The sequence below is a fragment of the Dermochelys coriacea genome, chromosome 5 (genome assembly GCF_009764565.3).
Source record: "Dermochelys coriacea isolate rDerCor1 chromosome 5, rDerCor1.pri.v4, whole genome shotgun sequence".
Taxonomy (NCBI): Eukaryota; Metazoa; Chordata; order Testudines; family Dermochelyidae; genus Dermochelys; species Dermochelys coriacea.
Window position 1 is genome coordinate 50,256,375 of NC_050072.1, and position 26,166 is coordinate 50,282,540.

General features: G+C 45.6%; 1 protein-coding gene and 1 long non-coding RNA gene across 3 annotated transcripts in view; one reads left to right on the plus strand and one right to left on the minus strand.

Annotated features, from left to right (window-relative positions):
• Positions 1-26,166, minus strand: part of TMEM171 (transmembrane protein 171) — a 69,547-nt gene that overhangs the window by 41,179 nt on the left and 2,202 nt on the right. For both annotated transcript variants that reach the window (XM_038403272.2, XM_038403271.2), the window contains exon 2: positions 285-991. In XM_038403272.2, coding sequence (XP_038259200.1) covers positions 285-912 — 628 coding nt within the window. In that variant the 5' untranslated portion in view covers positions 913-991. The remainder of the gene's footprint in view (positions 1-284; positions 992-26,166) is intronic.
• On the plus strand, positions 12,593-13,317 carry LOC122460317. The gene is made up of 2 exons (XR_006281562.1): positions 12,593-12,818; positions 13,097-13,317. It is a non-coding gene; the product is annotated as an uncharacterized LOC122460317 (long non-coding RNA).

Below are 26,166 nucleotides of genomic sequence, written 5' to 3' on the forward strand. Positions count from 1 at the left end.
ACAATTTACAATGCCTATTCCATTCTCTGGAAAAGGAAGTAGGATTGGAATTACTTATGCCAGATAGTGTGATTTCTTCCACATTTGCCTTTGGAGGTTTTTTGTAAGTCAAAAGGCAGTTTGCCCTGAAGAAAGAAGACAATTAACTACACTTTGAATGTTTCAGATGTAAGGCAACATGTTTCTCATTTGGTATGTTAAACCACAGACACAAAATAGGAACTGGCATACCAGTTAGTAAAACTAGCTTTCAAATTTAAAGTATATGCAAATCATTTACCTACCTGCTGTAACTTGAAATGATTCTGGACTCTGAGGCTGTTCTCCATTTTCAGAGGATTCTTGGCTGAGATTTAAATTGGTTTTCTTTTTAATATGAGCTATTACGAAGAAACTTAATCCAATAAGCACAATCAAAGGACCCATGATTTGAAGAGGCAGAAATCCACAGCCTGAGAGTTCAACATCAGAAGTGCTGGTTTGATTATACTGTAGGTTGTGTCTTCCTGGGCTACATCCAGGAACCCAAATGCCCAGGAAACTAATTAGCACTCCACTAGTTAAAAACAAAAACCCAAAGATAAGAAACTGGGCAAACTGACAGTTCCCTTGACAAAAAATGAGGCTGTACACCTGCTCACCTTGCATCTGTCTCTGACTTAGGTATAGCCTAACTCTTGATTGTGCCAGTAAGACACAAACTAATCCAACAGCAACAATCACAGGCCCAGCAATCTTAAGGGCCCTGTTGCAATCACTGAAGGTTCCAGATGGACACGTCTGTAAAATAAAGACTGAAAGCAGAAATCCAGTGCATAGCAATGCAACTCCAAAAACAAAAAGGAAAAAAAACTTCCTATGGTGTCCATTATTTCCTTCCCCACCAGGTCTGGGAACAGCAACTGCACACATTACAAAAACGTCTCTTCATGCAAAGCAGAAATATATCGTCTCCTGTTAGTGTTCAGAGAGGAAGAAAACTTCTGCAGACCTGTGAACACAAATATACAATTGCAATGAGAGAATATGTAGGTAACTACATTGTGTACTTTTCTTCTGCACGTATTACTCAGCCTATCCAATGGTTTAAAGCCAGTATATCCCCAAACAACTTCATTTTAGAATAAAAGCTTCATGGAAATGGACATGGGTTATAAGACAGATAAAGGGAGATCACTGACTTAATATTTATACCAAAAGCAACTGTAATAGCTCAGTAAAAAAAATAATATAATTAAGGGAACAATTAATAATATTTATCCAATTCTAGTTCAAAATGAGGTCACTCTGTGAGGGATGTACCTTTAAAAGAAAAAATCAACAAGTTTCCCTCCAACCTGCAGCAGCCCCTGAGATAGGGGCTGATGAGACACACTTAGAAAGTCATCGGTATAAGAAAGGGAGACATAATGAGAAGGGAGGGTTGGGAGAAAGTCCTGCCTTTGTGGGCAACTAGGGAGCTGAACATCACACTGAGGATTGGAGCTATCATTCAAGAGAAAGAATTGGGACGGAATGCAGGGATGGTCCTTCCCCGCTTGCTAGAAGAGATCTTTGACTGGAGGGAATTTTGCTGGATAGAGGACATTTACCAATAAAGCTTCCAACGTATTAGCTACTTAAAGCATACGGATTTGTTGTTCCTCCTTCAGCCAGCTGACAGACATGTCAGCTCTTTTCCCTAAAAGTATTTCCTGTCTCAATGTAACTGAAGGAGCTAGGACTTTTTCTTTAGCATTGTCCGTAGGGTCGGCCTGGGCGCCCCCTGGAGTCGTGCCTTTATGGCACCCAATATAGAGCCTTGCAAAACCCTCACCCCCTCAGTTCCTTCCTACCACTGGTGATGGCTAGCTGGAACAACTGTTGCTCTTGCTTTGCAAGCGCGTTTGACAGTGTCTTCTTCACTTTTCTTTCTTAAATAGTTGTAAATAGTTCACTAGTTATTAGTTACAGTTAGTAGGCAGTTGTTGTGACTCTTGGGGGGGCCCCACCCGACAACATTTTCCCCCATTTCTGGGATATGCCCTGATCTCCAGTGTTCAAACTCTGTGAGGACTGTGGCAAGTTTATGCTGAAGAGTGACCCGCACTCTTCTTGTCTACGGTGCCTTGGGGAGAGCCACCAAAAGGACAAGTGCAGGATCTGCAAGGGTTTTCGCCCTAGGACCCTTAAAAGAGAGGGACCAAAGACGCAAGATCCTCCTAATGGAAGTGGCACTTCAACCGCATTCTGACCCAGGATCTGCAGAACCCACGCCGAGCACTTCCACGTCAGTCCGAAGTGCTCTGGTGCCAACAGTGCACGAGCTGGTGCTGAGCAAGGATTCCTGGCACCGCCACAGCTCCGCACATAAGAAACCCTCTGCAGTGTGGCATTGTGCTCAGTCCTTGGTGCCACAAAGGAAGAAAAGGCCAGATAGGGGTCACTCTCCTCCTTTAAAGACCAAAGAACCTGCGACATTAAAGCACATCTTGAGCCAGGCAGCTTCGTCTCTCCAGCCTTCCAGGATCTCGTCGACTCCTGCCCCATCTGGGGTTCAGTCGAGTCCAAACCCTCAACAGTTCCTGGGCTGCCAAGGTGATCACCTCCATCTCCTCTTGACTCTGGAGGCATTTGAGGTACCCAGGGACCTTTACGCCTCACAGCGCCATCCTCCCAGCAGAGGAGAGACAAGTCACTGATGACCGCATGGCCCCACATCCAATTAAGGGATAAACCCAGCAATGATGGCGCGCTGATCCCTATCTCCGGTACACTTCTCTCTGGCATGGCCCACCCATATGGAGGAGCTGCACTGGTCCCTGACCTCTTGGCACTGCTTTCCAGAGGCCCAGAGTACCGCTCCTCCATGGTCCTCCTACTCAAAGACTTTGGAATCAGAATCCTATTGGTCAGATAGGACCAGGAGCAGGTCCAGATCCCACCATGACCACCGCCCCCGCACCCCGTACCATGGCCTCCGCAGTGGCAACCATCCATGCAGTGGCCCTTTTGGACATCCTGGGTATATCACCAGTGCCAGGGACAGGTCCAGGACCCAAGGTCCAGGTCAGCATCGGTGTCCTCCTTCCTCTCTGCAGGCACTGTTTGGTCCACTGGCAACACCACCACCAATAGAAGCACCACCAACACTGCTGTTGTCACCTACAGCTCTGGTGCTGACCTGCCAATCAGTGGCACTGCTGGCGGCTGCAGCGTTGGTACCACTGGCGTCAACAATATCGGCACCGCTGGAACCAACATCTTTGGTGCTGTCTCCCTTGGCACCGATTTTTCAGCCCCCAGCAGCCCTGGCACCACAAGCTCCAGAATACCGCATGCCACAAGACCCATGGGGCACTGAAGGGAGTGAGTGGGGCCCGCTGCTAGGCCTCTCCTCCTCATCCTCCCCAGATGAAGTGGTGGCAGGGATGGTGATGGCCCCAGCCCTGGAGGATACCAGGGTCCTCCAGCAGCTCCTATATCATGCTGCCCAGAACCTGGTCATACAGGTGGAGGAGGTCATGGAAGAATCCAACCCGGCCATCGATATGCTCGCACCCTCTGGTCCTTCCTGCATAGCCTTGCCCTTAATAAGGATGATTTCAGAGACAACAAAGACCCTGTGGCAGACCCCTGCATCTCTGGTCCCTACCGCCAAGAAGAAGGAGAGGTGGTACTTTGTCCCTTGTAAGGGATACAAACACTTATACACCCCCCCAACTCTCTCATGGTTGATGTGGCCAATAAGCGAGAGCACCAGGGCTTCCAGGGACCCTCCCCTAAAAACAGGGAGGCAGTGGTGGAGGAGGGAAAACTGATCTCCCGAGCTTCCCTGCAGGCGGCATTGGATGCCGCAGATGCAGCCTCATGTAGTATGGCAACGGGAGTTGTAATTAGGAGAGGTTCCTGGTTGCAAGTCTCTGGTCTGCCCCATGAGGTCCGACAAACAATCCAGGACCTTCCCTTTGAGGGTTCGGCCCTTTTCGCTGATAAAATGGATAAAAGACTCCATAGTCTAAAAGACTCCAGGGCCACCCTTAGATCTTAGGGCTCCATACGCCTGCCACCCAATATAGGCACTTCCGGACACAAGCTCCCTCTAGGTTCTACCAGCCTCAGAACTGCCAGAACACTCCTTGTAGGAGGGACAGGAGTTGTAGAAGGAGGCAACACCCCTCCTCAGGCCAGGGCTCAGGCCAGCCCAAGCCAGTGCCCGGCCCCAGACTACCCTTTTGAAGGTGCGGTTGAGGACGGTGCACCAGTACTACAGCTGGATCCAACCTCTCTTAGCTTTTCGTCCCGACTATCCCCTTTCTACTGTGCATGGTCCCGTATCACCTTGGACCGCTGGGTGCTCTGCACACTAGAGAGGGGATATTCCATCGAATTCTGTGCCCTTCCACCCCCCTTCAACATTCCTCTTCAGGGACCCCTCTCATGAGCAACTTCTTATACAGGATGTGCACTTGCTCCTTTCAGTAGGGGCAGTGGAAGAGGTTCCTCAGGAGCTAAGGGACAAGGGCTTCTACTCTTGGTATTTCCTAATACCAAAAGCCAAGGGTGGCCTCAGGCCCATCTTGGATCTACGGAAACTCAACAAGTTCTTCAAGAAACTCAGGTTTCGCATGGTCTCTTTGGCCTCCATTATCCCCTCATTGGATTCAGGAGACTGTTATGCCGCCCTCGACTAGAAGGATGTGGACGTTCATAAAGTGGTAATTCCACCCTACAGAAGATGCCTCAGGTTTGTGGTGAACAACAGCCACTATCAGTTTACTGTCCTCTCATTTGAATTTAGGTGTATTCTTATCACTTGGCTAGTTAGAGGTATAAAAGAAAGAATCAAAATCACTGTCTGCCAGTCTAAGGGCCTTCTCTTACTGTGACAGTCTGAGGCCCTGTGCTTAGGCAAGGCCTTTGGCTAAGCAACAGAGGCAGCCATAAGCTGGGAAGCGACCGGTCACATCCTCACATTCCAAACGAGTCTCATTGAAATAAGATGCTATTGGGCTGTTAGGAATACGATCCTGTCCTGATAATGCCTATCACCTCCACAGAAAGGGAAGTGCCTAGAAGATGTAAAAGAAAACTTAGTTTGATAACATCCTGTCTGGCAAGAACTCACTTATCAATAGCTGGGATGTGAAATCCTCATTTCTGTATTGTTTTGTCATTATAGTTCCCACTTTGCTATTGTTTGTCTGTATAATCTCTGTCTGGTTCTGTGATTGTTCCTGTCTGCTATATAATTAATTTTGCTGGGTGTAAACTAATTAAGGTGGTGGGATATAATTGGTTACATAATCTTGTTACAGTATGTTAGGATTGGTTAGTTAAATTTCAGGAAAATTATTGGTTAAGGTATAGCTAAGCAGAACTCAAGTTTTACTACATAGTGTGCAGTCAATCAGGAAGTGGGTGGGTGTGTGTGGGGGAAATGGGAACGGGAATGGGGGTGGGAAAATTGGAATCATGTTTAGCTAAAGGGGGAAATGGGAACAGGGACACAGGTAAGCCTCTGTGGTGTCAGAGCTAGGAAGGGGGACAGAAATATAAACTGAAGACCTTGATCCCTTAGTTAGGAGTAGCTTTAGTACAACCTAAGTATTGGTGAAGCTGACCATTACATTGCTGGAGTAATACAAACTGGATTCATTTTTATTAATGATCTTCCTTGATTCTGCTAATCTGCCCTTCCCTAGTAAAACTGTTACTTATAACTGTACCATATGTTGTTTCACAATTATTATCCAAGAGTCCTGCTGTACCCTACAATGGTGGTGTTTAGAACTAAGATTCTTATAGGTCATAGTAGGGGTGAATGCAACCGATGAAGTGAGCTGTAGCTCACGAAAGCTTATGCTCAAATAAATTTGTTAGTCTCTAAGGTGCCACAAGTACTCCTTTTCTTTTAGTAGGGGTTTGGTTTCCACACATCAAGATTCAGAAATCCTTTAAAATGTAATTGTGTGAAGAATAGTTAATTATAAAAGGTAAAGATTATGAAGGAAAGATTATTTGCAAACATTTTCTTAGTATGAATTAGCCAAAGAATGGCAGGGCTTGTACTGGAGAAGTTCGGTACCGATTTGCTAGGTCTTGGGAAGAACTTTCTACCTTCAATAACTTAAAACTACAGTACTTTCAGAAAATAACATAGGTAAAAAGCTCCAAACCTTCGTGAAAACCTTTGGCATAATGAAAGAAGACTGCACCACACACACTTTGCAAACACTCTAAAGAACATGATTTCCTCACTGAAATAAATTATTAGAACTAGTTGAGCAATACCCAAAGATATTACCAGGCAAAGTAAAAAATTTTTAGAATTTAAAAAAAGAATCACCAGAAATTGATTCTAGTGAATGGCAATGAAGGAGGACAGGGATCAAAATAATTACAGAAGTCCAGGCAAACTAATAACATCTCCCAGCAGTTTCAACACAGAAATCATTTCCAGCAATCCATTCTCTGATACACTTTTGAAAGCATCAGCCTTAAATATGAGCAGCTAATTTTAGTTAAAACCAAACCAAACCACAGACTCGTATAGGAAGTAGTATCAGATGCAATTACAATGTAGAATAACTTTCCTCCATAAAAAATCCCCCCCAACCTGCCAAATAACCAATTCTCTCTTCTCTCCCCTCCCTCAAACACTCATAACAATCTAGATTTTACAAATGAAATAATTTTATAAGGCTTAGGTCCAAATCTTCAGTGGTGACTGAGGAGCCCACAGTGCAAGTCCAAGAGAGTTGCAAGAAGTGGCTTTAAGCCACTTTTGCACTTCTCTCATCTTATATGGGCTATGAAACCACACTGGTCCCGCAGTATAACTACTCAAAATTGTGCTGTCTGCCAGCAGCCCAGCGCTGTCCCTTTTCCTAGATATACTCCCTGAGTCTGTTGTAGGGGGATTTGGCCTAGAAGCTTATGTTGGCTTTCTGCCCACTGAAGATAGCCCTATCCCGGGGTGATCATCTCATGATAAGCTATACGACTATACATCAGTGGACAAGTGCAAAATGACCCTAACAGAGCCAAGAATCTGGGCTAAGTAACTGAAATGTTCTAAACTTAACCAAAAGAACACCAAGCAAAACATACTTTAAAAGTCTTTTCCTTATGTTACTAAATATACTGGGGGGAGGGGAAGAGGTCAGCAGTGTCACACACTGTGTTGCTTCTATAGGTCAAGTTCATTTCACACACCATTGCTTGCATTCCTCTGTTCCTCCCTACAAGTTCCCTGTGTCCCACCCTCCCATCCCCTTTTATTTCAGGGATTCCTTGTTACTCCCCCTCCCAATAGGGGCTCTGTCTCCCACTCCCTCCTCGATTCATGGCCAGGGTTTGCATACTCCCCCTCTTCCCAGGGTCTCCGACTCCTTCATTCCCCATGGCAAGGGCTTTGTGTGCCCTGTTATATTAGTTTAGATGGAATATATGGGCTAAAAGTGTTAACATAATCCACTCACTGTCCAAAATTAAACTGTGTTGGACAAAATTCAGGTTTGGCATACAGAGACTTCAGCCTGCTTAGTACTACAGCAAACACACCATTCAAAATCCTTTCTTTATCTTTTGATAAAAGGTTAATAAGAAGGCAAAACAGTTAAAGCATTTGAGCTATAAAGTATTAAATAAAACTTCCATTTTAGCAACATGCCTTGCTCTTTATCTGAAGAGACTTTTTAGAAAGAAAAACAAGGGGGTGGTGGTGGGGGTAGGGTGGGGGACAGAGGAATGCAAGCAAATGGTGTGTGCAATGAACTTGACCTACAGTCTCATAGGTGATATTAAAGATGGTAGTAATTGTCCTCTTGGGGAAAAGAGAAGAAATTAATAGAGATGGGCTGAAGCTGCTGTTGTTAAATCCAATCCTGTTCATCCCAAATTGTGTTTGGGACTCAGCTGGAATTGGTAGAAGTGGCAATGTCATCTGGGTTCCCAACTCTGACAGAAGCTATTCCTGGAGATTTTTTTTCCCCAACAGGATGTGATGTCATTCTTAAAATATCCTATTAAAAATCTCCCAGGTTGCTTTCATTAGTCACTGGGAGATCTATGCTGATTCTGAGAGACTCTGGCTGGGAACTGTATCTGGATCCTCCTCTCTGGCCTGGTTAGGTTAGACCTCTCAGGATGACAAAGGCCTGGGGTCCCAGGTAGGGCCAGATTAACTCTCCTGTGGGCTCAGGGCTATTAGATTTTGTGGGGTCTCTGGGTGTTTGGAGTGGGGGAATGGGCTCTGGTAGGGGATTGGGATGTGGGAGGGGGTGCAGCTCCAGCTGGGAGATAAGCTCTGGGGTGGAGCCAGGAATGGGACAGGGGGTTGTGGTGCAGCAGGAGGTTCGGGCTCTGGATGGGAGTTTGAGTGCAGGAAGGGGCTCAGGGTTGGGATGGGGGTTGGGGTGCAAGATATGGGAGGGAATGTGGGTGCAGAAGGGGGTCTGGGCTGGAGTAGGGGTGCAGGAGGAGGTATGGGGTGCAGGCTCCGGCCAGGAGGCGCTTACCTCGGGTGGCTCCTGGTTGGCAGTGCAGCAGGGCTAAGACAGGATCCCTGCATGCCCTGGCTCTACGCTGCTCTGCTCCCCAAGGTGGCCAGCATGACCAGCCCCTAGGCAGAGGGGCCAGCCACTCTGCGCAGTGCATGCTGTCCATGCCTGCAGGCACCACCCCTGCAGCTCCCATTGACCACAGTACCCGGCGAATGGGAGCTGCGGAGCTGGCGTTGGGGAGGAGCAGGGGCAGTGGGCAGAGATTTCCTGAATGCCCCTCACCTAGGGGCCGCAGGGGCACATCAGTGAGTTGGCACTTATGGCTCTGGCCACAAGGAGGGCATCAAGGCTCGGGGACCAGTGTCTGGCCTGTGGTGCAGAGACTTGTTGGATGAAAAGAAACATCGGGCTGAGGACCTGTAGGGCCCCACTTAGCCCAAGGCCCGGGGCTGCAGCCCCTAAAGTGCCTGCATTAATCCGGCCCTGGGCCCAAGAAATGGTGGGTTATAGCCACAATAGTGAACCTTGCTCCATTAGCCAATTTTTCTCCCTAAAGTCTTTTTTTAAGGCAAAAGAGCAGAATAGCCCCTTCCTTCATTGTTTTATCCACCCATTAGGCTTAGTTTGTGACACATCAATTTTGGTTCACTCCTTCCTGATTCCAAGCTTTTCTTGTTTACCAAGCATGATAATAACAGTCTGCATTATATCAGTATGCCTTTTCATTTAGATTAATTTACTACTCTGTCTGGCTCCCTTTTGTACCCCCTACCGTCCTGTCAACATCTGTTGTCATAATTTATTGTGACATCTTATGAACTTTCACTTACTTTTTACAGTTGAGCTCACAATTAGGATAAAGTTGTAGGTCCAGTTATTACAACAGCCTCTATTATTATTTCTCTTTTTTCTGTCTGAATGATAAATCATGCAGGGTGTCAACATGTTAAACCATATTGGTAGGATGAACAGAGATGAAAACGGCGATATTGTTATGCTGGAAGATGTTAATGGGTGCCATCAATTAGTTTGATCTATAGACAATTACATGGGTGCTTGGAACTGTGTGTAAGTGGGGGAATAGTCCTGCTATTGTGGGGAACTTTCCTGGTTTCTGCACTACCCCGGTGAAGTGGGCTAGCGAAAGGATCTGAGTCCTCGCTCCCACTTCCTTTACCCAGTGGCCTCCCTGCCCTTGAGGACTCCCCTTCCACTCTCCTGTCTGGCAGAGTCCTTGTAACCCCAACAAGGCTGGGCCAAGGATTCTTGGGGGGCTCAACCTCCAACCCTCCTGTGGTCACCTAGGACAAGGGCTAGGGTGTCCCCACTCCAGGGTACTCTCTCTGCACTGGGCACTTCTCTGACCCACTGACCATTACATACAAGTTAAAGCAAATGCAAGTTTTATGCAACAAATGCAACAATTAATTTTAAAAAGAATAAGGAAAAATGGGAATGGTTAAAGGAAACACATCAACCCACTCTGTGGCAGGGAACATCACAAACAGTGTCTCTGGAATGTCAGGTCAGTTCACAGTCTGTTCCTTTCAAGTCCCAGGCCTTCTTCTCAGGCTCTGGCTGTGCTGCAGGGATGTTGTGGGTTGGACACTTGCTCTCGTAGTGGCCACACACTCTCAGGCTCTAAGTGGTAGGATCCTTCTTCCTAGTGTCGCCCCCACCCTGTCGGGGTTACGATCCAGCCCGGCCTGCAGAGCCTTTTGGTGAGGCGTCTCCCTGTGCTGGGCCCACTGCCCAAGGTCCCCCTCGGTCTTCCCAGATGCTCACCGCACCCAGCTCTGGACTGCTCCAGCCCCAGCTGCATCACTCTGTCTCTGCTGCTCTGCCTCCAGCTCCCTGGGCTGCTTCTCTAGCCCCTCTGGCTCTGGTTGCTGCAGCTCTGCTCCCAGGACAGGTCTGCTTTGCAGGCTGCTTCTGTGACTCTGCTCCCAGCACGGACCTGCTTCGTGGGCTGCTTTACTGGCCCTTCTGGCTCTGGTTGCTGCAGCACTGCTCTCAGGGCAAGTCTGCTCTCTCTGGGCTGTGCCTCTGGTTTTGGGGCTGCAGCTCTGCTCCCAGGACAGGTTCTGCTCTCTCTGGGCTGCTTTTCTGGTCCCTCTGGATCTGGCACAGTTCTGCTCCCCAGCTTAGCTTGGGCCCCTGCTTTCTCCTTAGCTCAGCCACACTCTGTCTGACCCAGGCAATTCCAGCTCACATGGAGGACGGGACCTTCCTGGCCTCCTGACTCCCTGATTAGCCTGCTCATGCAGGCTGACCTGGAACATTGGCCTCTCCCCATTGTTCCTCGGGGCTGTCAGTCTCAGGGTCCTGATTCTCCATCGATCCTTCCTCCTTTTTAGTACTGGGAGCTAGTAACTAAAACACCCCCACTGAATGTTAGTAAGGGGGCAACAGTCCCCTTACATGTGGCTCTGCTAACAGATGCCAGGGGTTCAATATGTCCCCCATTTCACCCCTTCTGGTTTTCGGATTTTCCCCCAAAATTAATAGACTTCTGCCCAGTGATGCCTAGAATATTCCCTTTTTGTAATTGATTGGATGTGGTATTCTAAAGTAATTGTATTACATCCAAACAGAGAAGTGCCATCAAGTTGAGTATAGGGCCTCACAAGCTTCACCAATAACAAAAATGGCTAACTAGCTTTTCAGACTATGCTGTGTCTAACTATTTTTCTGTTGAAGCACATTATATTATCAATTATAGTAGTGGGACAGTGGAATTAGGGAGAAACCTTCAATAAAATACTTTATTCATTTCCATCTATTTTTTTCCAGCACAAAACAGAAAATAAAGTAAAGTTAGGACAAAAGGAAACAATTTGAAATGAAAAAAATAATTCTAATTTAGAACCTCTTAAAGAGCCCATAAATTTGTTTTGACCACTCTGACACAATGCCTCCTTCTCCTGCACTAATTTTGCTGTTACATGATTAAGTTGAAACACACACATTTAAAAAGGGAGTTTGTACATATTTTCTTAATTTTTTCAGTACCACAAAAGAAGGAACATTCAGAACAGTCTGTTGTGGCTTTGCAGATCAAAGAACCAGATTCTATGCAGCAAAATCCAAAGGAGGACTAATTTCAGTTATGCTACCACCAAACTTTAATGGTAAAAATATTGCATGATTAAGCTCTACTACTTAAGAGTCCCACCAAAAGAGTATTTTAAAAAGAATTATGCCCATAGCTGACTGTGTGCCTGACAGCATTTCCATCAGATCAGATGCCACCAGGTCCATGTGTATGCATAAAAGTTTGCTCTTTTTTGGCTTGAGAGCAACCATGAAAATCTTCAGGCCAAAAACTGTTAAGACAAACTTGGTAGGGTGGGGTGGAGATAGTTGAGTAACAGGGGAAAGCAGGGTGGATAAAAATCAATGATTAAAAAAAAAAGTGGATTTTTTTTTTATTTAAATCAGATTTTTGAGGGGAGATTAAGATACATTATAGCTCAAAGATATCTCATCATGGAATAGGGATTATAAATTCTAATGCTATGGTATGAGACAATATAGTCATGTAATGTTTAAGAAAAGTTTTGTAAATGAGTTCCAATAGTTCAAGAATTAGGGACCCAATCTTATGGGGTTCCAGGGGCTCCTGTATAGATTATTTAGGTTAATCTTTCTATCTACCCAATGGGACTCAGTGCTCAGTCTAGAAGATACCATCAGAGATGCTTAGTTTTGCAGTTCTCAAACTGTGGATGTGTGTCTCCAGAGATAACATACTTGTTAACAGCAAAAATGTGTTTAAACATATAAATAAATAAATAGGGAGGTGAGAAATAACAGACTTCAACCCTATTAAATAGTCCCTCTGCAAATTTGTGTACAGAATCAATCCCTTACCTCGCTCTAAAAGTGCAAAATTTCAAAAAGTTCAATAATAGAAGATTGTTGGGGGCGGAATAGATCTGGACAAGGAGAAGAAGTCTGGAGATAAATGAGAGAAGGGAAGGACAGGCAGTAGAAACAAAAGTGAAACTGTTTGAGCAGCATATTCCAGAAGTCTGGAGGTCTTTCTGAGTGTAGCCTTCATTGATTTGAGATCTACCATACCATTCTCTCACTAGAAAGGAAAATGTATAATAGCAGCAGGCCATAAAAGAGACCCAGTTTGTGAATATTTTAATGAAGTGCCTCTACCTGTGGGTAAGACAGGCATGCATGCAAAATGCAAACAGTGCAACAAAGAAATGCAAGTTCTGGCTGCCCGAATGAAACAATATCATGAGAAGTGTTCCTTCTCAGGAGGAAGCTGCGTTGTAAATGATGAAAGGAACATGTCTGAATATGCAGGAACTTCAGGTTGGTAAACATTTTTATTTCATGCTTCTTTCTTAAGGAGTGCCTGTCTTCCTTTTGGGCTATTCTTGAATTCTTATGTTTGAGCAAAAAATATAATTGTTACTCTATGGTACTATCATTTTAGATGCAGTTGTGATAAAAAATAAATAGCTGAAATAGGCAGATCTTCCTTTTACAATTTCACCTTTAAAGTAGTACAGAGTGTCAGTGAATGCAATGAGTTATACTAGATGAGCAGTATGGTAATAACAATTAAATAACTGACTTATTTTGTTTAGGAGAATCCATCCTCAACATACAGGATTCTGAAGCCTATCCAGCTTCAAGATCACCATAATTTTCTATAGTTTCAGAGTTATCTGCCAGTGATAGTGTTTCAGTCACATCATGTTTGTCACATAGCCATAGTATATAACCTGTAGCAAAAAGAAAAAAAAAATCTCCATCATCCAGAAACCATCATAGATAAGTTTGTGATAAGAACCAGCAGATTACAAAAAGAGATAATTGATGAAAAAATTGCCCATTTTTTAAATGCAACAAACTCTCCTTTTTGTATGATTGAGAACCCACATTTCATTAACATGGTCCAGTCATTAAGACCAGGATAAAGTCCACCAACAGAACAGATGTCGCAGGCAAATTGCTAGATAAAGTGTATGAAAGAGAAATTGAGCAGTGTGCAAATAGTCTGGAGGGTGAAATTGTTAACCTAGGTCTTGATGGCTGGAGCAATGTCCACAGTGATCCCATTGTATGTGCTTGTGTGACAACAAAAGAAGGGAATGTCTTCTTTACAAAAACAATTGATGCATCAGAAAATGCACACACAGCAGAATACTTACAAGTAGCAGCAGTAAAAGCTACAACAAACTGTGGAAAAATATTCAAATGTCTAGTACGCAACTTGGTCACAGACAATGCTGCAAATGTATCCAAGATGAGAAGAAATTATTTAGAAGAGAATAAAGAGAGTCCCAAGCTAATAACATACGGTTGCGGTGCTCATTTGCTGCACCTCCTAGCCAAAGACTTCAGTGTTCCAGAAATAAAGGCTAATGTTGTTGAAGTTGCAAAATACTTCCGCAACAACCACTTTGCAGCATCTGCTCTGAAAAAAGTGGGAGGAACCAAACTAACTTTCCTACAAGACGTGCGATGGAACTCAGCAGTGGACTGTTTCGAGCACTATATCAACAACTGGCCTAATCTGATGACAGTTTGTGAACAAAATCATGAAAAAGGCCGTGACAGTGCCATGTATTAAGTTCTCAACATTGGGCTTAAGAGAAATGTTGAACACATGCTGAGTACCCTGAAGCCTATTTCTGGAGCCTTGAACAAAATGCAGGGAAATAATTGTTTAATTGCTGACACTTTTGAAATTTGGAAGGAATTGAGTGAGATCTTAAAAAGAGAAATATTCAATGACAGATTTAAATTACAAGCCTTTAAAAAACGAAAGGGACAAGCACTATCTCCAGCTCATTTTCTTGCAAATATTCTCAGTACTCAGTACCAGGGTCAAACTTTAACTGCTGAAGAGGAGGAGTTGGCTGTGACATGGACATCCAGCAATTATCCCTTCTGTCAAGGTTCCTTCCCCACTCTGAACTCTAAGGTACAGATGTGGGGACCTGCATGAAAACCCCCTAAGCTTATTTTTACCAGCTTAGGTTAAAACTTCCCCAAGGTACAAACTATTTTACCTTTTGCTTTTGGACTTTATTGCTGCCACCACCAAGCATCTAACAGATATATAACTGGGAAAGAGCCCACTTGGAAACGTCTTTCCCCCCCAAAATCCTCCCCAAACCCTACACCCCCTTTCCTAGGGAAGGCTTGATAAAAATCCTCACCAATTTGCATAGGTGAACACAGACCCAAACCCTTTGATCTTAAGAACAATGAAAAAGCAATCAGGTTCTTAAAGGAAGAATTTTAATTGAAGAAAAAAAGTAAAAGAATCACCTCTGTAAAATCAGGATGGTAAATACTTTACAGGGTAATCAGATTCAAAACATAGAGAATCCCTCTAGGCAAAACCTTAAGTTACAAAAAGACACAAAAACAGGAATATACATTCCATTCAGCAGAGCTATTTTATCAGCCATTTAAACAAAACAGAATCTAACGCATATCTAGCTAGATTATTTACTAAATTCTAAGACTCCATTCCTTTTCTGTTCCCGGCAAAAGCATCACACAGACAGAGAGAACTCTTGTTTTCCCCCCCCTCCAGCTTTGAAAGTATCTTGTCTCCTCATTGGTCATTTTGGTCAGGTGCCAGCGAGGTTATCCTAGCTTCTTAACCCTTTACAGGTGAAAGGGTTTTTCCTCCGGCCAGGAGGGATTTAAAGGTGTTTACCCTTCCCTTTATATTTATGACACCTCCATAATGCCAACTATAACAAACTCCAGAGTTAAGGGTGAACTATTCAAGAAATATATGTTTGCTGATGATGTTTTAAAGAAAGTCACACCAGTGAACTGATGGAAGTCACTTAAGCACTTGGATTCAGAGACTGTTGAAGTGCTAATCTCACTTTTAACAGCAGTAACTTCTTCTGCTGATGTAGAAATATTTTCTTCCTTTAGACGAGGGGTGGGCAAATTACAGCCCGCAGGCTGGATCCGGATCCGTCAGGGCTTTGGATTCGGCCATGGGATTGCCCCCCGTGGTGCCGCAGGCCCCGCGTCCCTGGGGCCCAGGGGGGTGGTGGATGGGCAGAGGGCTCAGTGCATTGCTCTTGCCTCCAGGAGCAGCCCCCCGCAGCTCTGATTGGCTGGAAATAGGGAACCGCAACCAATGGGAGCTCCGGAGGAGGTACCTGGAGGCGTGTCAAGGGCAGCACGCAGAGCCCTGTGCCCCCCACCATGGGTCGCACAGGGACGTGGTTCCAGATGCTTCCTGGAGCGGCACATGTGGGTCCAGGGCAGGCAGGGAGCCTGCTCTGGCCCCAGTGCGCACTGCTGCCACCCCGGAGCCGCTTTAGGTAAGCGGCGCCGGGCCGGAGCCCAAACCCCTCCTGCACCCGACCCCCCAACTCCCTGCCTGCACCTTGCACCCCTCCTGCACCCCAACTCCATGCCTTGAGCCCCCTGCCTGCACCTCACATTCCTCCTGCACTCTAACCCCCTGCTATACCCTGCACCCTAACCCCCTGCCCTGAGCCCCTGCCACACCCCACACCCCTCCTGCACCCCAATCTCCTGCCCTGAGTCCCCGCCACACCCTGCACCCCAAATCCCTATCATGAGCCCCCTGCCACACCCCAACCCCCTTCCCTGAGCCCTGTCATACACCCCGCACCCATCCTCTTCCCCAGTCCCTTGCCCTGAGCCTGTTCCTGCACACCGCACCTCCTCCCACACCCTGCACTCCCTCCCGCACCCCAACCCTCTGCCCTGAGCCCCTGCTGCACCCTGCACCCCAACTCCCTGCCCTGAGCCCCCTGCCACACCCCGCACCCCTCCTGCAACCCAACTCCCTACCCTGAGCCCCCACCGCACTCCAACCCCCTGCCCTGAGCTCCCTCCTGCAGTCCACATCTCTCCTGCACCCCTTCCCTGAGCCCCCTCCTGCACTCTGCATCCCAAACCCTTTCTCTGAGCCCCCTCATACACCCCGCACTCCTCCTCTGCCCCAGTCCCTTGCCCTGAGCCCCCTCCTGCACTCTGCATCCCAAACCCTTTCTCTGAGCCCCCTCATACACCCCGCACTCCTCCTCTGCCCCAGTCCCTTGCCCTGAGCCCATTCCTGCACACCGTACCCCCTCTCACACTCTGCCCTCCCTCCCGCACCCCAACCTCCTGTCCTGCATACAATTTCCCCACCCAGATGTGGCCCTAGGCCCCAAAAGTTTGCCCACCCCTGCTTTAGACTAATTCATTCCAAACTGAGAAATTGTTTGGGACCTGAAAAAGCAGGAAAGCTTGTTTTTCTTTTCCAGATTATGAACACAGGGAAATGAAGGTGAAGATGACTGATTTAGCTGCAGAAGCCAATATTTTAAGTTTCTCATGTTGACCTGGCTGACATAGTTGATTTAAATTTTTTTAAAAAATATTTTATTAACTATTTTAGTTAAAAACAATTTTAACAAAAACAAATCTGATTTTAAAAAACTTGAATGTTTAACTAAATTCAAAAATTCATATGCTTGTTTTGTTAAAATATTACATGTTTGCTGCTGAAGAAAAAAATCCAGAATATGCAACGTTGTTGTTTTAGTTAAATAAAACAATTTAAACGTCTGTCTGGTGATGTTCTCTTCCTAATACAGCATGGCAAGAAAATCCTCCCGATATTAATGATTAACCTGTTGAATTGAAGATATTTATGCAGTGATTGGGCGGTGAACTATCTGCTTCAGTTACCTTTGGTAAATGAAATAACCAAACAAGCATTCATTTTCTGATATAGCTGTGAAACTAATCTGAAAAGTTTTCAAAATGAAACCTACATTTATCTCTGAGTTGTGAAGAATGTGTATTAAGGTTATAATAACCAACAAGAATGCACTTTTGTGTAGAAATCCATGATTAAATTGAGTCTTCCTGATTAGTGATGTAAATCATAATTTAAATCAATTTGATTTAAATCAAATCCACCCTGGAGGAGAGAGAACTGAAAATACTAGTCTGATTGCAACTTTAACTAAGACGATGTTATGACCAGAACCCTGCTAGAATTTCACTTGCCTATGCAACACTCCCTACACACTAAATACACATACAGTGTTCCCTTTAATAGCTATCTGTGTATGTGTAGAGAGGTTAGCTGGGGCTTGTCTCTCTCTAGTGAGGCGGTATGGTTCCCCGCCGCACCAAAGAGGTCTTGCGGGGAATTAGTCCGGCTGCAGGAGTCTTCCTCTGCGGCCTTTGTGAAGGTAGAAATAAGCACAGTAAGCCCTGGCCTTGGGTCAGGGCGGGGCAATTGTGAGTCAGGCGCTCAGGCCCTCAGGCAGGGGCTGAGCAACAGAATATAATAGTAAGCCTAGTCCCTTGGCTCTGAAGGGGCTGGGAGAGGGGGAGACTGCCATCCGCAAGTTGGGTGGCAGCGGGGACGCAGACCCTCCCATTCCACTGCTTCCTAGCCCGGGGCCCTAGCAGCTCCCTGGCTCCGCCCACTCTGGTTTCCGGAGGGATGGTGGGGAACAACACCGCCTCATTACAGTGTGATTATCGCCACAATAAACAGAGTCACAGGGGTGTGACAGGGTGTTAATCCTGACCCATGTCAGTTAACCGGGGACAGGAAATAGAGACCAGTCTCTTAACTCCATTCCTGCATGTCACTCAGATTACAACTTTCACAGTAGTGCCAACCCCATGCATTCAAAGATCATGAGTCACAGTCCAAATCAACATTTTAAAAAATAATAAATTGTGGTACTTTTTATACCTGTAGAGTTCACAGTCTCAAATTTTTCTCCATGACCATTAGGGCTAGAAATTTACTTCCTCCTCCCCTGTCATGAAAGCTGAGATTCTCATTTAATCATATGACTTAAGGAGCTGGAACTTTAACAACAAAACAAAAAATATCACACAAGTTGACAATACTGCTGTCCTCCTGTTAGTGAATACTTCCCAAGTTAGGGGATCAGCACAGGCACAAAAATCTATGCATGCAGATCCAACTGCAGGATTAGTGCTTTAGAGTTTGTGCAGTACTTTGAAAATATGAAGTGCTACATAAATGCAAACTTTAATATGATATTATATATTAGCAATTGAAACCAATTCGTTGACACCATGATGATTGGAGATCCTCTATCTGCTGCAGCCTTCATCCACCTTCACAGCTGTAACATTACACAACAGTTTCACCTCCATTGTGCAATTATCCTCCATCTGCTCTGCCATTAGGGACTTCTTGGATCACACTTTGTCCGGAACCTCGCCCTTGACCGTTCTGCCTTAGGCTGACCCTAAGGGATTACATGACCCCAGGCAGCATTGCTCTAGGGGTCATTGAGACATGCAAGTCTCTCCAACACTACAAGGTGGTGATTCTCTATCTGTCAAGGATAGCGTGGTGACTGTTGTGCACCATTCTCCCCACTTTAAAAGAAGTCCCGCACAGGCATCTTCCAGTTTTTGGGAAAATGACAGTGCACAAGTCAAAAGTCCGGTGGCAATCGGTGAGTGGCGATGGGAACAGGACAGAAAAATCTGGAAGTTCCTAGTCACAGACTGACACACAGGCGGTGTGTGTGTGATATAGTAGTCTTGCTCAAGGATTGAGGCAGATTGAGCATCTCAGCAGCTGCACCCACGACTGAGCAGTCCTTTTTAGGATCACTATGCTCACCCCACATGGGGAGGGGGTTAGAAAAAGCACCCTAAAATAGTCTTGCCTCTGTTTTTCCTGGCTGGATAGCCGCATCCAGCAGGATCACCACCTCAGTGGTTAAGTGTAAGAAACTTTTAAACTTTGGAACTTGGAACATATGTACCCAGATGGACAACTCATACAGCGACCGACCAGAGTGACGTACAGCCATTATTGCTCGTGAATTGAGGCAGTTTAACATCGATATTGCTACTTTGTCCGAAACTAGAAGAGCTGATGAAGGACAAAGGAGGATACACCTACTTCTGGAAGGGAAAATCTATAGATGAACCCCGGTTGAATGGAGTGTGCTTTGCTATAAAGAACAAGCTCATAAGGTGCCTCTCTAAGGTACCAGTTGGCATCAATGAACGGTTTAGGACACTCTGATTGAGGCTCACCAAAAATCAATAGGAAACTATTGTGAGAGCCTATGCACCAACACTGGATGCCGATGAGACTGTAAAGGAAGACTTTTATTCGTGGTTGGAAACCATTTTATCAGAAACCCCTACAGAAAATAAGATCATCCTTTTGGGGGATTTCAATGCACGTGTTGGATGAGTCTGAAACCTGTGGAAAGGAACAATCGGGAAAAAGAGTTGGCAAAAGCAATTCAAATGGAATTCTGCTCCTGACCAAGTGTGCTGAACATGAACTTATTATTACAAACACTCTTTTCCGACAAAAGGAAAAGTCCAAGACACCCACGGTCAAAGCACTGACATCTCCTCGACTACATCATAGCTCGTGCCAGAGATCGTAGTGACCTACTTCTCACAAGAGCAATGACAAGTGCTGATGACTGTTGGACTGATCATCACCTTATTCGATCCACAATGAAATTAAGATCGCTCCCAAACGGAGGCTGCAAAAGAAGCAGGTCAGGTGCAAGTTGAAGGTTCAAGATTTGAAGGACCCTATTAAGTATGACCAAGCAGTCTTAGAAGAATAGCTTCCATCAGAGTTTCCGGAAGAAACTGGGGAACATTGGAGCCAGTTGAAAGTAGTAAACACCAATGCCTGTGAGGAAACTATAGGCTACCAAACCAGAAAATATCAGGACTGGTTTGATGAGAATGATGCTGAAATTGAGCAACTCATAAATGAGAAAAGAATGGCATTTCGTGCTTGGCAGAATGACATAAATAGTAATATAAAGCGAGAATCCGATGCCACCGTAAAACCAGAGAACTCAAGAACAAATGGTGGACTGGGAAAGCATAAGAATGCCAACATCTCATGGACATCCACATGTGGTTTCTTTAATGCCACCAAGGCTGTTTAGGGGCCAATTTGTCATGGTACAAATCCTCTTCGCTCTAAGGACGGAACCACACTTCTGAAGGACAACAAAGCCATCAATTCTTGCTGGAAAGAACATTTTGAAGATCTCCTTAACTGTAATTCTATGGTTCCAGATGAAGTTCTTGAGCAAATCCCTCAACAACCATTTAGGGATGAGCTCAGAGATCCTCCCAATTTGTATGAGGTACACATTGCCACCAAACAGATGAAGAACAACAAGGCAGCTGCTCTAGATGGGATCCCGCTGAAATCTTTAAAAACAGTGGACCAGAGCTAATTTGGTAGCTTTACCTGCTTATCCTTAAAATCTGGATAAAGGAGGAGATACTCAGTGAAATGAGGGATGCCCTGATTGTCACCCTCTTCAAGAAAGGGGATAAAGTGCATTGTGGAAACTATCGTGGTATCTCCCTCCTAGCCATTGCAGGTGCGGATCCTTGCAATCCACCTTCTCCCCCTGCCAGAAGAAATTTTACTGGAGTCAGAGTGATTTCCGATCATGTTGTGGAACTGTGGATATGATCTTCACCGCACAGCAGCTGCAAAAAGAGTGTCAGGAGCAAAACCAACCACTGTACATGGCTTTTATTGATCTAACTAAAGCCTTTCATCCAGTGAATCGCCGGGCCCTCTGGACTGTACTTTCTATGATTAGATGTCCTGATAAATACATCAATGTCCTACAATTAATGATAACATGAAAGCAACTGTTTTGAGCAGCACTGGCTCCCAGAGAGAACCTTTCAAAGTACAAACAGGAGTCAAACAGGGCTATATAATCGCTCCAACCATGTTTGTGGTTTTTATTGCCCTCATTCCTTAATTGCTGGGAAGTTTACAGCTGGTATTGAAATCATTTACAGAATGGATAGATCTGTTAGCAGGCTGAAAGCCAAGAGTAAGATTTCCACAACATCATTGTGGAACTTCTGTATGCTGATGACAACACAATCTTTGCCCACTTTGAGAAAGATCTTCAAACTATCTTGAATGTGTTTGAAACCAAGACATGCGTAAGCATTGGCACTCTTAATATCAAGAAGATTAAAGTGTTCCATCAGCCCTCTCCAAATGAGGTATTACATGCCCCATCTATAAAAATCAATGGAGTGGCACCGGAGAATGTCGATCATTTCCTCTACCTTTGTTAGTCTCTAAGATGCCACAAGTACTCCTTTTCTTTTTGCGAATACAGACTAACATGGCTGCTACTCTGAAACCTTCCTCTACCTTGGAAGTCATCTTTCATCCAAGACAGATATTGATGCAGAAATCCAGCATCGCCTGAGCTGTGCCAGTGTAGCTTTTTCTCGTTTATGGCACAGGGTTTTTGAAGATCACGACATTTGAACAAAAAGAAAAGGAGTACTTGTGGTACCTTAGAGACTAACAAATTTATTTGAGCATAAGCTTAGTCTCTAAGGTGCCACAAGTACTCCTTTTCTTTTGCGAATACAGACTAACACAGCTGCTACTCTGAAACCTGACATTTGAACAGACACCAAGCTTCTTGTTTATCAAGCCATTGTTCTCCCAACACTGTTGTATGGGTCCATAACTTAGACAACCTATAGAACCACTTGAAAGTCCGTGAGAGGCACCATCAATGCTGCCTTCGTAAGATTCTGAAGATCAAATGGGAAGACAGGGTGCACAAATATTAGTGTTCTGGAAGAGGCAAAGACCAGTATTACGACAATGATCATCCATCAGCAATTCCACTGGACTGGTCACGTTGTCTGGATGCCGGACTATTGCCTCCCAAAACAGGTCCTGCTCTCTCAGCTGAAAGAAGGGTACCATAACATGGGTGAACAATGGAAGTAATAGAACTTGTGGTTCAAGGATTGGCCTTATTAGCCACCTGAGGACCCATAACTCCCATGGAAGATGATTATACTCGGTAACGAGTGATCGTCCATCATTAGTAATTGTGATCAGAATTGGCACCTCTAATTATTAAAAAAAATAATCAAGATTTTAAAAAAAATATTTTTCTTTGTTTGCCTCCTGAGTTTTTAAACCTTTAAATTGTCTGCCCCCAATTTGTGTGCGATTATTCCAGGTTCAAAATTTAACATTAAAAACGCACTCAGTGCGAGCCTTCCACTATGGAAAACTCCTTTTATCGTAGCCAGCCACTCTCTCCATACACCTTCCTTATCACTGCTCTGTTTTCCTCCCTATCACATCCAGTTTCCTGTCCCACTCATAGGTGGATTAAGCTTTTGAGGGGCCTGGGCCAGAGCAAGTGGGGGGCCCTCTCCACCCCTTCTGCTGCAGTCATCACCCCCACTCAATTGGCCAGGGCCCCTGGGTACAGGCCCTGTTGGCCCGGTGGCTAATCCCCACACTGGTCCCACTTTCATTCTGCTTCTGTAGTCTCCCATAGGTCTCACTTGACCGCTGTGTTTTCCCTCCTTTTCCTCTCAATTTCCCTTTCTGTTCCCATACTTTAACCATAGAGTTCCAGGTAGCCACCTTCCCTGAGAACACTGTTGAGCCCAATTAAAAGCAAAGGGAGAGGACAGTCATCTTTACTGGAGATTAGCCTCATTTCCATATGTGAAGACTATAGGGAAATCAAGCCATTTTGACTTAGTGCTATCTGAAATGTCAGTCACCTTCTTCCTCCAAGGTGCCTGAGCCCAGCAGGGGCATTGAGAGCACAAGAGTGACAGTTCTCTTGCTCTCAGTTCCAAAGCCGGTCCCACCCTGCTCTGCAGCAACTAGGAACTGCGGCTGCAGAGGAAGATTGGCTTCACCCCTTCAGCCCTGGGTCCAGGCAGCATGGAATGTATCTGACTCAAATGCAGCAGGGACAAGAACTAGACTGTGGGGAGGGAAGAAAGAGTAGTTTGAGACAAAGGGCCAGACAGGTGGGACAGGCTAGGAAAAGAGATTGGGACTGGCAGCCAGGGAGGGAAATGACTGGTTAGGGGGACAGGAAGGAGATGGAGATTGAATGAGGAAGTGGGGAGTCTGCAACTAGCTGGGCAAAGAATATAGCACTAGCAATCAGTGGAGAGGAGAGGGCCAGATCTGACAAGGAGTGGTGCACAGGGAGAAAACTGGGACAAGGATCTGGCAGGGAGGAGGAGTAGACTGACTGAGACTGGATGAAGAGCCTGGGAAGGAAGGAGAAACAGTGGCAGAGAAATGGAAGTCAGCATGTGGGAAGGGAAGACCGATCAGGGACTGGGTAGAAAGGAGCCAGGAGGGAGGGAACTGGTTGGGCTAAGAGGCTGGGAGTGCAGGTGAAACACAGATTGAACAAAAACAATGAGTACTAGTGGCACCTTAGAGACTAACAAATTTATTTGGGCATAAGCTTTCGTGGGCTAAAGCCCACTTCATCAGATGCATTCATCCACTCCATGCATCTGATGAAGTCGGTTTTAGCCCACGAAAGCTTATGCCCAAATAAATTTGTTAGTCTCTAAAGTGCGACTAGTACTCCTCATTGTTTTTGCTGATACAGACTAACGCGGCTACCAGATTGAACAAAGGAACTGGAAGTGGTGTGTGACAGATGCAATTCTATGTAAACAGGCAATATACAAAGATTATTGTGTTAACTTTATAATATATGTCTCTTTATGGGCAGGCTCATGATTGTATTCAGGGCCAAACAGGTCAGATAAGGGGCGCTTCCTGCAGGAACTAAAGACAACAGCAGATCCTGAATGCAATGCAAATCCCCAATACTGCAACAATGCAAGTAAAGTACCTTTTGAAGTTTCACAGCACCACCCCAGGGTGAAGTTCATATCCTGATTCAACCGGGTTCTAGAGGCCTAAATACAAAGGACTGTTTTAAGGGATGGCTCTAACCTAAGGAGAGGCTGGTACACAGACGTCATCTGGAAACTGACAGGCACGAGACTGTGTCCAACAGAATTAGTCCCTGTGAGAGGGCCTGAAGTATTTTAGAACCTATCAGAGTCTCCACATGAAAGATGGGTGACTGGTCATTGTTTTAAGATGTGTTTTCTTTGTAATAATTTTTTTCTAAATAAATTGTACTTTGGTTTAATGAGAGCTGGCTGATCACTGGCTACCCCTATCATTGCCTCAGAGAGCACAACTGCAGGTGCTGAACTGAACTCAGACCTGCTCTGGTGATTACAGTGAATTGAAAGAATTGGAAGCTTAAGACCATGGGCTAGAGGGAAAGCATTAAGGCATCCCACCCAAAGAGAGGTGATGGCTAGTGGCCTCAGACCTAAGTGGGGCACCCTCATGGACACCATGAGGGGGTCAAGGGTGCAGTTAATTCAAGAACTGTGATGTGGTGAATTGTGACAGGCTGGGCCTGGGATGAGAAGCCTGAAGAATGGAGACTGGGTCTGGAACAAAGCCAGTGGAAGGACATGGACAAATTGCTGGGGATGCTGCAGAAGTGTCTGTTCCCGCTACAGCACACTCCTCTCCAACATCTGAAATGGAACCCTAGATTTCTGAGTCTCGCCATTCCTCTGTTGTCAGCAAAACCTGTGAAACACAGTGGCAAAGTGTCCCACCCTGCTCTGTGCTGGTCCACCTAGAGAGGATGACAACTTATTACTGCTAATAGTGACTCCATTAGCTCAAGTGGCAGAGGTCTGTGAAGTGGATCTAAAGGTTCCAACCCTGCTGATGTACCATGGAAGTGTTAATAGGAAACCACATGATAGATAGGCCACAAGTTTTTTCAATTTGCTTTTTTGAAAAATTTAAGATATTACACACAAAAAACTCCCTAAATTAAAAGATTATTAAAGTTGGAACGTCAACACTTAAAAATTAGAAATACCAGAATTATGGTTGCCTGTTGAACCTCAATTCAGCTTCCTGGGGCATATGCATTATGACACAGTCTTTAATTACATGATCATATACATTTTTTCTCCGCAGTGACCCCTGCCTCTTCATTGCCCAGAATGAACAGTGCTCACTGAATGAGGAGCTATTCAATATTTTGTTTTATTCTCATTCAGAGTGTGGCCCTACTCTGAAGACAGAATTATTAATTTTCTCATGGGCTTTCCTGTAGTACTCATCACTACAGTACAGGGATAGGCAAACTTTTTGTCCCGAGGGCCACATCGGGTAATAGAAATTGTATAGTGGACCATGAATTCTCACAAAATTGGGACTGGCATGCAGGAGGGGGTGCGGACTCTGGGGTGGGGCTGGGGATGAGAGGTTTGGGGTGCAGGAGGGTGCTCCGGGCTGGGATTGAGGGGTTTGGAGAGAGGGAGGGGGATCAGGGCTGGGGCAGGGGATTGGGACGAGGGGAGAGGCTATGGGGTGCAGGCTCTTAGCGGCGCTTACCTCAAGCGGCTCCCAGAAGCAGTGGCATGTCCCTTCTCTGGCTCCTACGGGGAGGTGCAGCCAGGCAGCTGTGCATGCTGCCCCATCCTCAGGCATCGTCTCTGAAGCTCCCATTGGAGCGCGTAGGAGCTGGAACGGGACTATGCTGCAGCTTGTGGGAGCTGCGTGATGCAGCCCCCGACCCAGTGCCCCAGATAGAGCAGGGCTGAGCCACAGAATGCGGCCCCTGACACAGTGCCCTGGACAGTGGTGCCTCTGAGTGCAACCCCTCCCCCCCTTATACATTAAAAACACTTTTTATATATTTAACACATTATAAATGCTGGAGGCAAAGCGGGGTTTGGAGTGGAGGTTGACAGCTTGCGACCCCCCATGTAATAACCT